This window comes from Lissotriton helveticus, chromosome 8 (assembly GCF_964261635.1).
Source record: "Lissotriton helveticus chromosome 8, aLisHel1.1, whole genome shotgun sequence".
Lineage (NCBI taxonomy): Eukaryota > Metazoa > Chordata > Amphibia > Caudata > Salamandridae > Lissotriton > Lissotriton helveticus.
The window spans coordinates 1,725,300,413-1,725,313,810 of record NC_136069.1 but is presented as its reverse complement, the minus strand read 5'-3'; the positions used below and the strand labels follow the sequence as shown (position 1 = coordinate 1,725,313,810).

The window sequence follows — 13,398 nt, the reverse complement described above, 5'->3', positions numbered from 1 at the left end:
AATTGATGACTACTGAAATTCCCAGTATTTCTGGCTTATAAAATGCATCCCATACATATTAGCTTTGGCAATGCTTGTTTATATAGCATTTTATACTGCAATTTTACGCTGTGTAGAACTATTAAAAGAAGTAATATTAGTGCACAATTTATAAATCAGATGAATGCAAGGTTAAGGTTATCCTGCCAGAGTACCGCACTGTGATCTGCAGCTCGCATATGGATCTTGGTAATTTGACATAGTTCATTTCCTGTGTGTCACCTGGTGTATATGCAATGACGCTGGCATACGAAAACATTTGTCACACTCAGTACTATTATATGGTTTTTCACCAGTATGCCTCCATTGCTGTATCTGAAATGATTCTTTCAATCTGAAAACCTTCCCACATTTTGAACAGGTGTGCGGTTTCTCTCCTGTGTGAATGTGTTGGTGTTTCTGAAAAGAGCCTTTTAATCTGAATGCCTTCCCACATTCTGATCATTTGTACAGTTTCTTGCTTGTGTGCATTTGTTGGTGTTTCCGGAAAGAGTCCTTTAACCTGAAAGACTTTCCACAGTCTGAGCATGCAAACAGTTTTACTCCTTTGTGAATTTTCAGGTGTTGCTGGCATGATCTTTGAAATCTGAACATGTTTCCACACTCAATACATGTATATGCAGTTTCACCAGTATGTCTCCACTGGTGATGCTGCAATGATACTTTCAATCTGAACGCTTTCCCACATTTTGAACATATTTAAGGTTTTTCACCTGTGTGTATTTGTTGGTGTTGCATAAAACATGCTTTCAATCTAAAAGCTTTCCCACAATCGGAACAGGAGTTTGGTTTTTCACCTGTGTGAATTTGTTTATGTTGCTGAAAAAAAGTCTTTAATCTGAAAGCCTTCCCACACTCACTGCAGTGAAATGGCTTTTCACCTGTGTGTATTAATTGGTGATTATACAGTGATGAGAGGTCACTCAAACCTTTCCCACACTCTTTACATTTATATGGTTTTTCACCAGTATGTTTCCACTGATGTCGCTGCAATGTTGCTTTTAATCGGAAAGCCTTCCCACACTCTGAACAAACAAAAGGGGTCTTACCGGTGTGTATACTCGGGTGCGTGTACAAAGATGATAGTTCCCTAAAACCTTTCCAGCACATGGTGCACTCAAATGGTCTCTCACCAGTGTGTGTCCGCTGGTGACGACCCAATGATGTTAAGGAGTTGAATCTCTTTCCACATTCACTTCATTTGTAGGGATTCTCACCAGTGTGTCTTTGTTCATGTTGAGTTAGTCCCGAAAAGTGAGTGAAGCACCTTCCACCCTCCTTACATGAATATGGCTTCTCTCCAGTGTGTATTTGTTGATATGTATCAAATGACCATTGGGTCCTAAAACTCTTCCACACTCAAAACATGTATATGGGGGCACATGCATCAACAGAAATTGCATTCTCAAATAGTACGAATAGCTAAAATTAGCCGTTTGCGAATGCAATTTCTGTTTTTGGTATGCATCAAATTATTTCCATGTTAAGGAATCGCAATTTATTTTGCGATTCTTTATTTACTCGCAAACGGGTTTGCGAGTTGTCACAAATTCGCAAAAATAAGGAATTCTAAAATATATTGCGAAAACCGGTATGCATGAAAAATCGCTATTTGCGATTTCCATAGAAATCCCTATTAAGAATTCCTAATTTAAGAAGAAGTGTGAGCAGGTGCTATTTTTTTTTTCGCAAACAGAAACATGTGCAATTGGTTAGGCAACAACAAAAGGGGTCTCACAGACCCTCAGCAACTCTTCCAGGATGGCAGCAGTGATTGTGATGGCACGTAGGTGGCGTTTGAGAGCAGCAGGGAGGAGGCGAAGAATACTGAGTGAAAGAATCTTTAGATTGCGCATCACTTTGTTTGGGCAGACATATATTATAAGTATAGGCTTAATGTAGACTCAATTTTAGATCTGATTGCAGAACTAGACCCCATATTGCAAAGGCAAACAGCTAGGACTAAAGCTATACCCACCCATGTACAGGTGTTATGTTGTCTTCATCTACTAGCCTCGGGCTCCTTTCAAGGTGTCATTGCTGTTGCTGGGGGGGTGTCACAGAGTGCATTGTCCAGATTTTTTAGAGACTTTCTACATGCAATGCTACATAGAATAAACCATCACATACAATTCCCTACAACCCAGCAGGAGTTGTTGCAGACTAAATTAGACTTCTACATTTCCCACATGTAATAGGATGTGTCGATGGAACTCATGTTCCCATTTGTCCCCCTTCTGCTAATGAATATATTTTCAGAAACAGGAAAAATTATCATTCCTTAAATATTCAAACAGTCTGCAATGTTAAAAGAATCATCACTGACTTAGTTGCAAGATATCTAGGGAGTGCTCATGACTCCTACATTTTTAAACACAGTGCCATCCATGCTCGCTTGCTTGCTGGAGAATTTGGAGATGGATATTTACTAGGTAAATGCAATCTTTCAATATGAGAAGTTTGTAAATGTTATGCTGTTGCATGTAATTGATACTCATTTCCAACTTGTATTTTTTGACTTAGGTGATAGTGCATATGGTTTGAGGTCATACATACTCACACCTTATCTGACTCCAAATACCCACAAAGAACAGCAATACAACCATGCCCACATCTCAACCCGCAGTATCATTGAGAGGACTTTTGGTGTCATGAAGTCTAGGTTTAGGATATTGCATATGACTGGTGCAGCATTGCAATACCGTCCAGATGTCTGCTGCAAAATTGTTGCAACTTGCGCTATCCTCCACAACATAGCTACTAGGAGAGGCCTTGAACTTGATATGGAGGATATGCTGCCAAATATTGACAACCAGCCTCAACAACACCAGCCAAGATTGCATGGACCTGACGCAGCAGAAGGGAGGAGAAGAAGGGCAGAAATCACTCAACACTATTTTTAACCAAAGGTGAGTTTAATGTAATGTCTTTGTCTATTTTTTTTACATTTCACAAAAGATGGTAGAGCATGGCACTTCTAAATATAATACTGCTTGTAATTTTAAGAGTAAAAGAATACAACTTTCAATCAGTGAAGGAGTAATTTTCAAAATAACATGAAATCATAGCAACATTATCTAATTAATAATGAAAATTATTTCTTTCTACCACACAAACCTAAAGCTCTGGTTTTGACATTCTCAGAATTTTTTGATTTTCCTGCACTCATATCTTGACCTCTTGCACTACGGCGGTCAGGCAAATCTTTAGGTTTAATTTTGTCATTGCTGACTTCATTATCTATGTTTGAACCCCCTTCATCAGATTTGTTAAGGTTATCTTTAGGCTGCATCACAGTTGCAGCACTTCTCATGGACAGCATACCCTCACAGAGTACCCCACAACATTGCCGGATGTCCTTTTGAATGGAAATAGTATGTTTCATTACTCGTGCATTGCTGGAGGTAACTCTATTTAATGCCCTGGCATATGTGTGCATGCTCATCATTGACCTCATGTGTCTATTGCAATTTGCAATTCTCTGGCCTTCCATTCCATGAGTGATGTTCTCCAATGCACTTGCTATGCGTTCAAATTGTGAACATGAGGCCTTTTGTGCACCTTCAATCACTTTTGTTAGTTTTGTCAAATTTTTGTTCACTGCAATTACATTTTCATTGATATCACTGAGTTTCCCCTTCATTATTCTCATGTCCTTCCCTTGCAGAGGCTGCACTTTCAATAATTTAACTTCTACAGCACTGGCAAGGGGGCTATCATCTAAGGAGTCTCTTTGAACTGTGGACCGTGGCCTTCTCCTGAAGAATTTTTGCAGTTTTTTTTCACCGACTTGACTGTTTGTCAGTGTTGTCTGGGATTGCAGCAATTTGCTTTTCTACTTCAGTGACATTATTTTCTTCCTCTGTGTCTGAGTTCAGAAGCTGGCGCACTCTCTTCCTGACTTGCAATGTGTGCACAGGTTTAGAAGATATTTGGGACTGTGGATCACATGTGTTCTCAGATTCCTGGTTGTTTTCTTCACAGACATATATTTCAGTTTCTTTCTCATAATCTACAAATGATAAAGTGCATTCAGTATATGTTTGATTTGAAGTAACATGTGTTAATGTACATTGCAATGCACATTTCTTTACAAATAAAATGTATGAATGCTAGCATATTGAATACTCATTTTGTGATGTTTCATTTCATATCTTCTATTTGGAAAAAGTTACATAGTTTTAAAAAAATATATGAAAAACTACATTTCCAATGATGCACTGCTTCCTTCAATAAAATGCCTTTTTAACTGCCATAAGGAAAAGCAAAGTGTCCTATTCTTAAAGGGGTGTACACATGGGCTTTAATACTATGTCTAATAACATCTTGCACACCAAGGGCATGGAAAAAATAATTAATGAGCTATTTACAATGGACACATACCTTGGGAAGTGGCAGCATGCTCAGAGGTGTCTATCTGAATAACTCCAATCACAGCTTCAGTCATAAGCGTCCCCTCAACCAAATCCTCAAGGGGGGTAGTAGGTGTGTCCTTGGGAGGGCCTCCACCAGTTTTTTGTGCACTTTTCATCCATGTCGCAATCCTTTCTTTTGCGCGAGAGCGTAAGTCATACCACCTTTTTTGCAGGTTGGTGATGTCTCTGTGGGCAACCCCCACAGCATTTACCTTGGCTTGAATGGCCAGCCAATGTTTTCTTTTGACTGCTTCTGGGACCTTCAAAGAAAATTTCCCAAAAAGCTCCTCCTGCCTTTCAGCAACCTCCTCTATTAATATCTGCAACTCCTGCTCACTAAACTTCATCTTTCTTTTTCTAGGATGAAGGTCTTGACTTCCAACTTATGATTCCATTTCTCCCTCTGCAGCTCTCACAAAAGAGTCCTCCAGTTTCAGCAAACAAAGCTGTACTGACCAACTGCCACTCCCTAGTTCAAACTGGGTCTCAGGTGCATTCAATTAGTGTGTAGGCTTCCTGGGTGTGTCCTCAATCCAATGCATCAAAATGCGAATTCGCAAATTTGCGATTTTTTTGCGAATTCGCAAAATGAGAAATCGCACATAAAATCGCATTTAATTTGCGATATTTAATTCGCAAAAAAAAGCGATTTTTTGCGATTCTTTAAATTAAATAAAAAATAATGATGCATCCCGTTTTGCGATTCGCAAGATGCGATTCCTTAAAATTCGCAAATTACGAATCGCAGTACGGAACATTGATGCATGTGCCCCATGGTTTCTCTCCAGTGTGAATTTGAAAGTGCTGAATCAATGCTTCTGGGAACCTAAAAGTCTTTCCACATTCTGAGCACAGCTGTGCTTTTTCACCCACATGTTTTTTTTAGAGTCAATCATTTTTATTATTCGGAAATCAAAATAATAGTACACAGCGTCATGCCTACATCCTAAGGCCGGCAGAGCAAAAACGAATACCAAAGCATCGCTATAAGACATACAACGTGAAGGATTAACACAGTAACGGCCAACGAGTAGGACTGTCATACTGATTTCCTATTTGTGGACATCGGTAAGAACAAAACAGCAAATCAAAGAAGAGGACAATCTAACTAAACAACCCCCACCTCCCAATCCCTCCCCCACCCACCTCCGCACCAGTTCCATCAATAGTTGAAGGCTCGCTATCATTCATATTGGGTATCTGCAAAATTCACCTAAGATTGAAAGGGGCCCAAGGGCTCCAGGGGGACAAGCACGAGGATCTGTAAATATTTCAGGCATGTCACTTCTCTCATGTCTTGAGAGAGGAGATGCATTAAAGGTGCCCAGAGTTCTGCTAAATCTTTACCCTTCCCATCCACACTTACGCCCCATAGCTAGGAGATGCTACATGCGATGCACCCATGTGTATTTGCTGAGGAATATACAGTAACAATGGAAAACAAAAACTTTTCTCACACTCAGAACACATGTGTGGTTTATCACCTGTGTGTTTTTGCTGGTGCCTATACATTAATGATGGGTACCTGAAACATTTCCCACATTCAGTGCATGCATAAGGTTTCTCATCAGTGTGTTGTTTCTGGGACGTACTCATTGTTGATAGGTCACTGTAACTATTTCCATACTTGAGCTCATAGTTTCTCAATAGGCTGTGCCCTTTGACTCGTTTCCAGTCGATATGAAAAAATGAAACATTTGTGTACACTTTTAGTTCATTCTTGATTTGTGTTGTTTGCCGAAAGATTCTGCTGGCTGCCAACCGGTTATTTCTTTGTTTTGTTTTATGATGTTTTCTGCTCAGTGCAATTTCCGCCAAAGTCATTCAAGAGCACCTCAGATGGCACCAGTGGAGTCTGAATGTCCGTTTCATTACTTGATGTCCATGCCCTGTGGAATAGAGAGAACACAAATTACTTCAGGATGTTATGCTGAATACATTCTCTTTTCAGAGCAGTGGTAACCATGTAGGCTTGAAGGGAAAAGATGGGATCAAAGAGGAGAGAAGAAGAAGTAGGGGAAGAGACAGGGTCACAGGAGGGGAGAGGAGGATTGAAGGGAAAAGATGGGATCAAAAGAGGAGAGAAGAGGAAGGAGGGGAAGAGACAGGGTCACAGGAGGGAAGAGGAGGATTGAAGGGAAAAGATTGGATCAAAAGAGGAGAGAAGAGGAAGGAGGGGAAGAGCCAGGGTCACTGGAGGGAGGAGGAGGATTGAAGGGAAAAGATTGGATCAAAAGAGGAGAGAAGAGGAAGGAGGAGAAGAGCCAGGGTCACTGGAGGGAAGAGGAGGATCGAAGGGAACAGATGGGATCAAAAGAGGAGAGAAGAGGAAGGAGGAGAAGAGCCAGGGTCACCGGAGGGAAGAGGAGGATTGAAGGGAAAAGATTGGATCAAAAGAGGAGAGAAGAGGAAGGAGGAGAAGAGCCAGGGTCACTGGAGGGAAGAGGAGGATCGAAGGGAAAAGATTGGATCAAAAGAGGAGAGAAGAGGAAGGAGGGGAAGAGCCAGGGTCACTGGAGGGAGGAGGAGGATTGAAGGGAAAAGATTGGATCAAAAGAGGAGAGAAGAGGAAGGAGGAGAAGAGCCAGGGTCACTGGAGGGAGGAGGAGGATTGAAGGGAAAAGATTGGATCAAAAGAGGAGAGAAGAGGAAGGAGGAGAAGAGCCAGGGTCACTGGAGGGAAGAGGAGGATTGAAGGGAAAAGATTGGATCAAAAGAGGAGAGAAGAGGAAGGAGGAGAAGAGCCAGGGTCACTGGAGGGAAGAGGAGGATTGAAGGGAAAAGATGGGATCAAAAGAGAAGAGAAGAGGAAGGAGGGGAAGAGCCAGGGTCACTGGAGGGAAGAGGAGGATCGAAGGGAACAGATGGGATCAAAAGAGGAGAGAAGAGGAAGGAGGAGAAGAGCCAGGGTCACTGGAGGGAAGAGGAGGATCGAAGGGAACAGATGGGATCAAAAGAGGAGAGAAGAGGAAGGAGGAGAAGAGCCAGGGTCACTGGAGGGAAGAGGAGGATCGAAGGGAACAGATGGGATCAAAAGAGGAGAGAAGAGGAAGGAGGAGAAGAGCCAGGGTCACTGGAGGGAAGAGGAGGATCGAAGGGAACAGATGGGATCAAAAGAGGAGAGAAGAGGAAGGAGGAGAAGAGCCATGGGCAGACATATTTCTATGATCAGTCCTCTCTTTTAGGACAGACCCCTCTCTACGAACAAACTTCTCTCTGTGGACAGACACCACAGTTTTTAACACAAACTACTCACAATCTCTGTAATTTAATATATTTAAGTGTAATTTAAAAACACTTCTTTTGAGGGGTGAGTAGAACAATGGATAGCAATTTATCAGCATTTTATGAATTCCATTATTGTTGGATTTTCCTTTGGGTCTGAAGTGAACTGTCTGTAAATACATGAGAACCCCTCCCCAGGACAGACACAGGAATCTTACCTTGGAGTTCAGTTGCAGAGACCTCAGTCACTGAAGCCTCTCATTATGGGTAGTGCTTGAGCTCCCCCCGTGACAGCATCTCCAGAAGAGCTTCTCTCAGGTCTGCAGGGGTCTCATGTGAGAATTTCTCAACCCCCAGGCTGTGGAACAAAAGCAGGTGCATCAGTCAGACCCGGGGTAACTCACCCACAGGGATTTCATACACACTCCAAGCCCGCCCTCCCCGAGGGCCGCCTCTGGGCACACCCGCCCTGCAGAGGAGCCCCTGTGTCCGTCTGTCATGTCCAGACACCCCTAGGATGCGCCGACCAACCAAACCCATGCCTGGAGCAGCCCCGGAGTCTATTAAACCGCTTGCAGGACCCTTGGTGTAGCGCCCACCCTGAGCTGATGCGCTTCAAGGCGCTCTTAGGTGGGATGAGGAAAGAACAGGAGACTCAGTGCAAGAAAGGCGTCACTTAGGCTCACACCCCACAAAAAAGAGAGCGTTACCCCGAGTTCAGCCAAAAGGGACCGGGCGGTTATAGCTCACAAAAAGCAAGATTCCCTTTCGTGCCACTGACCTCGAGTAGTATACAGTGAACCAAGTCACACGACCCAATGCTCAACGTCTAAAAAGTCTATTTGAAGAAAATCATTTTTATTGCATACAATACAAAAAAGGTAACTTTTCTTTTTATATTTAAAATTTCTTTAAAACTATTAATACAATACATCTGATTATCACAATGCATATTAATGCATATTAATCCAAATATGAAACAATATACTTATCTTGTTATCACATTAATTTTGCAAACATGGAAAAGATTGTGTCCCAGAACAATATCCTACGGAACAATGTGTCAATAAATTGTGTCAAATAACGAAGTTAATTCAGAACAATGTGTTGACGCAGCGTTTCGGTGTATCTTTTTATTTTCCTGCCACCTTCTTCAGGACTCATTCATAATTCACATCTCTTTCATATAATTCATAAAATCAGACAACACATCTAAAAGCAAAGGATAAAATGCAATGAACATTTTTTTGTTTTTTTAAAAGAATTGTTTGTAAACATAGACTCTCTTTGTTCAGTGCACTCTCACGTCAGGATACAATGATTAATATTCAGTGGCGCCAAGTTTCATAATCAATTAGAAACCTAAGTCACTATGGGCCATATGTATCACGGCCAAATGGGTTCGGAAACTGCGAAACCATTTTCATAAAATGGTATGTATTAAACAATTTGGGTGCAAAATAAGGAATCACAAAATTTGCGATTCCTTAAATGCAATGTATCAAGGAAGAAAAAATCAAAAATGCCCTTAAGGAATCGCAAATTACCACCAACTTATAGTTGGTGGTAAGTTGCGAATCCTTTGAAAAAAAGCATTTTATTGAAAATCCAATGGTGCCATGTGAAGCTCATACATGCCCTTAGGGCATGTATGTGCGCCATATGTGCACACATGTCATTTTCAGGGGTGCAGCAGGGTGTTCTTGAGACACCACTGCACTCTTGAAATTATTTTCAATTTGCGATTAGCAAATTGAGAATCGCAAATTGAGAATAATTTCCTATTCATTCCTATGGGCCTCCTAGCCCATAGAAATGAATGGGAAATTATTCCTTAATTGCGATTAGCAATTTGCTAATCGCAATTAAGGAATTTTAAAAAATAGAGAATTTCTTCATACATACCATTTTGCGATTTCTAAATAGCGATTCCTTAAAAATCGCTATTAAGGAATCGCAAAAGGGTATGTTGATACATATGGCCCTATATTTCTGCTTTTAATCAGAAATTAAAAAGTAAAAAGTTTGTGGAGACCAGGTGGAAAGTCACTTAGAGAACCTTGGTCTATATATTTACTTTTAGTTCAATCTAAAGAAAGTAAAACATATGGAATCTCAGCAAAATTTCTTTTAACAGAGAAATTCCAGGTGTGCAGACATATTTTTAAATTGCGTTGAACCTTTTCAAAGATATGTTTTCTTCAATTATTCTATGTAGTATCCTAAAGATAATGAACCCATTGTTAGCGTCACCTTACTGATGGAACATTTACCTTATTGCTTAGGGTCACACAATCCGCTCACGCAGAAAAGCTAGGAGTGCAGGTTATATTTTGTATTCTGTCTCACAAACCTACACACTGACTGTCAGGGGCCTGCTGCACCAGCTGGCAAATTAATGGCCCAACCACTGTGCTTGTTGCCTACATGCCTCCCACTCACAAACAAACACACAGCCTTACAGACACACACAGGTATACACAGCCACACACACACACACACACACAGCCTCACAGACACACACACAGGTACACAGAGCCACACAGACACGCAGGTACACGGAGTCACACAGGTGCACACACACAAACACACAGACGCACAGACGCACACACAAATACACAGACACGCACACACTAGGGGGAATCTCAAACTTCCAGCAGTGATGTCATGACAGTGACAATCAGCTGTCATTGGGCTGTCAAGAGGCTGAGACCAGACTTTAAGAAAACATTAAGGGTCTTCCACCGCCTACACCCCCTTCAAGTTACATCCCTGACCATATACTACTTATGGGAAGATCTGCGCAGTTTTTGGCATTTTACTCCAAATACCTGAAAGACAAGGTTTAAAGCCTGCCCTTCTGCACCATTGATGGGTGCTTGTTCCAAACTCACCCCTCTGACTTGGGTACCCCCCTTCGCAAACATCACTTATTGCACACATTTTATTTTATTGTCATTGAATGGATGTGCATTTTCCACATTATAAAATATGTGTATGAGCCCCACCTATGATGTATATTTAGAAATCAATGACGTAATAAGAACCGCTCAGCTCTGTACCTCAGAGTCTGTAGTTTGCAGCCAGGGTGTTTTAGGCCTTCACACATCTTTTTCACTCCAGTGTATCGCAGTTCTTCATTGCTGCTCAGGTCGAGCTCTGTGAGAGATGAGTTTGTTTCCAGGACAGAGGCGAGGTCTCCGCAGCATGAATCGGTGAGGGAGCAGCGATCCAACCTGCAGGAGAGAAGAGACACGGAGAGGAGTAAAGCAGAGCACAGACAGGGGCGTCACTTCGGTTTTATCTTCATTTCCTCCCCGACCTTGACTTGCTCCCCTCCAAGGACACACCAAGGGGTGGTTTCTACATTAGGGCGGCAGGGCTCCGCCCCCCCTCCAATGTCTGCATCAATTGCCATCTCTTATTCTTTTTAAACAAATGTATAATCCATTAAACCTTATGAGTGTGACCCTCGCTCAGCGCAAGGGTCAGGGAAACCAAGGCACTTCCAATATAGGCACATGTGCTAAAGCGCACGTGCCGGCAGTCGCAGGATTTGTAGGGCTTACCTGATCTCATCCCTCTTCCTCGGTGTCCGACAGCACTGTAAGGCACCGCCCCTTTATGACGCTCTGCAGCCTCGCTGATCGAAAACAGCCTGGGCGCTGTAAGCATAAGCCCTGGGTTTCGAAGGCTGTTTGTCAATCAGCGATGGTGCAGCACTGCACCCCACCCATATCCTAACTCGTCGCAGCGTGGGGTGGGAACGAGCCTCCATGGCCCCACCCCACTCTGGGAGAGGTTTGCAGTGCACACGAGGCTGGCTGTCCACAAACTGACCTGTCTGCATGATAAAGCAAACAGGCTGCTGAAAAGTTAAGACGGGTTCAAGCAGAGAGAAAACGCGATTCTGACTACTTCTCTTCACCCAGTAAGTTTAGAGCGTCCCTTTGTGTCTACCATACCAAGACTCGGGTAACAAGAAGAAATAACAGCCATCACGTTACCACAACACAGTCAGTACCCTTGTTATACTACTGCCAGGGCCCACAATACAGTCAGTACCCTTGTTATACGACTGGCCAGGGCCCACAACACAGTCAGTACCCTTGTTATATTACTGGCCAGGGCCCACAATACAGTCAGTACCCTTGTTATACTACTGGCCAGGGCCCACAACACAGTCAGTACAATTGTTATACTACTGGACAGGGCCCACAACACAGTCAATACCCTTGTTATACTACTGGCCAGGACCCAAAACACAGACAGTACCCTTGTTATACTACTGGCCAGGGCCAACAATACAGTCAGTACCCTTGTTATACTACTGGCCAGGGCACACAACATAGTCGGTACAATTGTTATACTACTGGACAGGGCCCACAACATAGTCAATACCCTTGTTATACTACTGGCCAGGACCCCAAACACAGACAGTACCCTTGTTATACTACTGCCCAGGACCCACAAAACAGTCGGTACCCTTGTTATACTACTAGCCAGGGCCCACAATACAGTCGGTACCCTTGTTATACTACTGGCCAGGGCCCACAACACAGTCAGTACCCTTGTTATACTACTGGCCAGGGCCCACAACACAGTCAGTACCCTTTTTATACTACTGGCCAGGGCCCCCAAGACATCCAGTACCCTTGTTATACTACTGGCCAGGACCCACAACACAGTCAGTACCCTTGTTATACTACTGGCCAGGGCCCACGACACGGTCAGTACCCTTGTTATACTACTGGCCAGGACCAACAGCACAGTCAGTACCCATGCTATACGACTGGCCAGGACCCACAACACTGTCAGTACCCTTGTTATACTACAGGCCAGGGCCCACGACACAGTCAGTATCCTTTTTATACTACTGGCCAGGACCAACAACACAGTCAGTACAGTTGTCATACTACTGGCCAGGGCCCACAACACTGTCAGTACCCTTGTTATACTACTATCCAGGGCCCACAACACTGTCAGTACCCTTGTTATACTACTGGACAGGACCAACGACACAGTCAGTACCCTTGTTATACTACTGGTCAGGACCCACGACACAGTCAGTACCCGTGTTATACTACTGGCCAGGACCCACGACACAGTCAGTACCCTTATTATACAACTTGCCAGGACCCACATACAGTCAGTAGCCTTGTTATACTACTGGCCAGGACCCACAGCGCAGTCAGTACCCTTGTTATCCTACTAGCCAGGGCCCACAACACTGTCAGTACCCTTGTAATCCTACTGGCCAGGGCCCACAATACAGTCAGTACTCTTGTTATACTACTGGCCAGGGCCCACAATACAGTCGGTACCCTTGTTATACTCCTGGCCAGGGCCCACAACACTGTCAGTACCCTTGGTATACTACTGGCCAGGGCCCACAATACAGTTGGTACCCTTGTTGTACTACTGGCCAGGGCCCACAGTACAGTCGGTACCATTGTTGTACTACTGGCCAGGGCCCACAATATAGTTGGTACCCTTGTTATACTACTGGCCAGGGCCCACGACACAGTGGGTACCCTTGTTATACTACTGGCCAGGGCTCACAGCACAGTCAGTACCCTTGTCATACTACTGGCCAGGGCCCACAAGACAGTCAGTACCCTTGTTATACTACTGGCCAGGACCCACAACACAGTCAGTACCCTTGTTATACTACCGGCCAGGGCCCACAAGACAGTCAGTATCCTTGTTATACTACTGG

At 43.4% G+C, this 13,398-nt stretch overlaps 1 protein-coding gene and 1 pseudogene across 1 annotated transcript in view; both read right to left on the bottom strand.

Moving 5' to 3' along the window:
* Positions 1–243: 243 nt before the first annotated feature.
* Positions 244–6,331, bottom strand: LOC144772188 (uncharacterized; annotated as a pseudogene).
* A 3,427-nt stretch (positions 6,332–9,758) lies between these two features.
* LOC144774154 (NACHT, LRR and PYD domains-containing protein 12-like) overlaps positions 9,759–13,398 on the bottom strand; it is a 1,547,343-nt gene continuing 1,543,703 nt past the window's right edge. The window contains exons 11-12 of the mRNA XM_078659170.1: positions 10,742–10,915; positions 9,759–9,768 (exon numbers count right to left, since the gene is read on the bottom strand). Of these exons, the coding sequence (XP_078515296.1) occupies positions 9,759–9,768; positions 10,742–10,915 (184 nt within the window). The remainder of the gene's footprint in view (positions 9,769–10,741; positions 10,916–13,398) is intronic.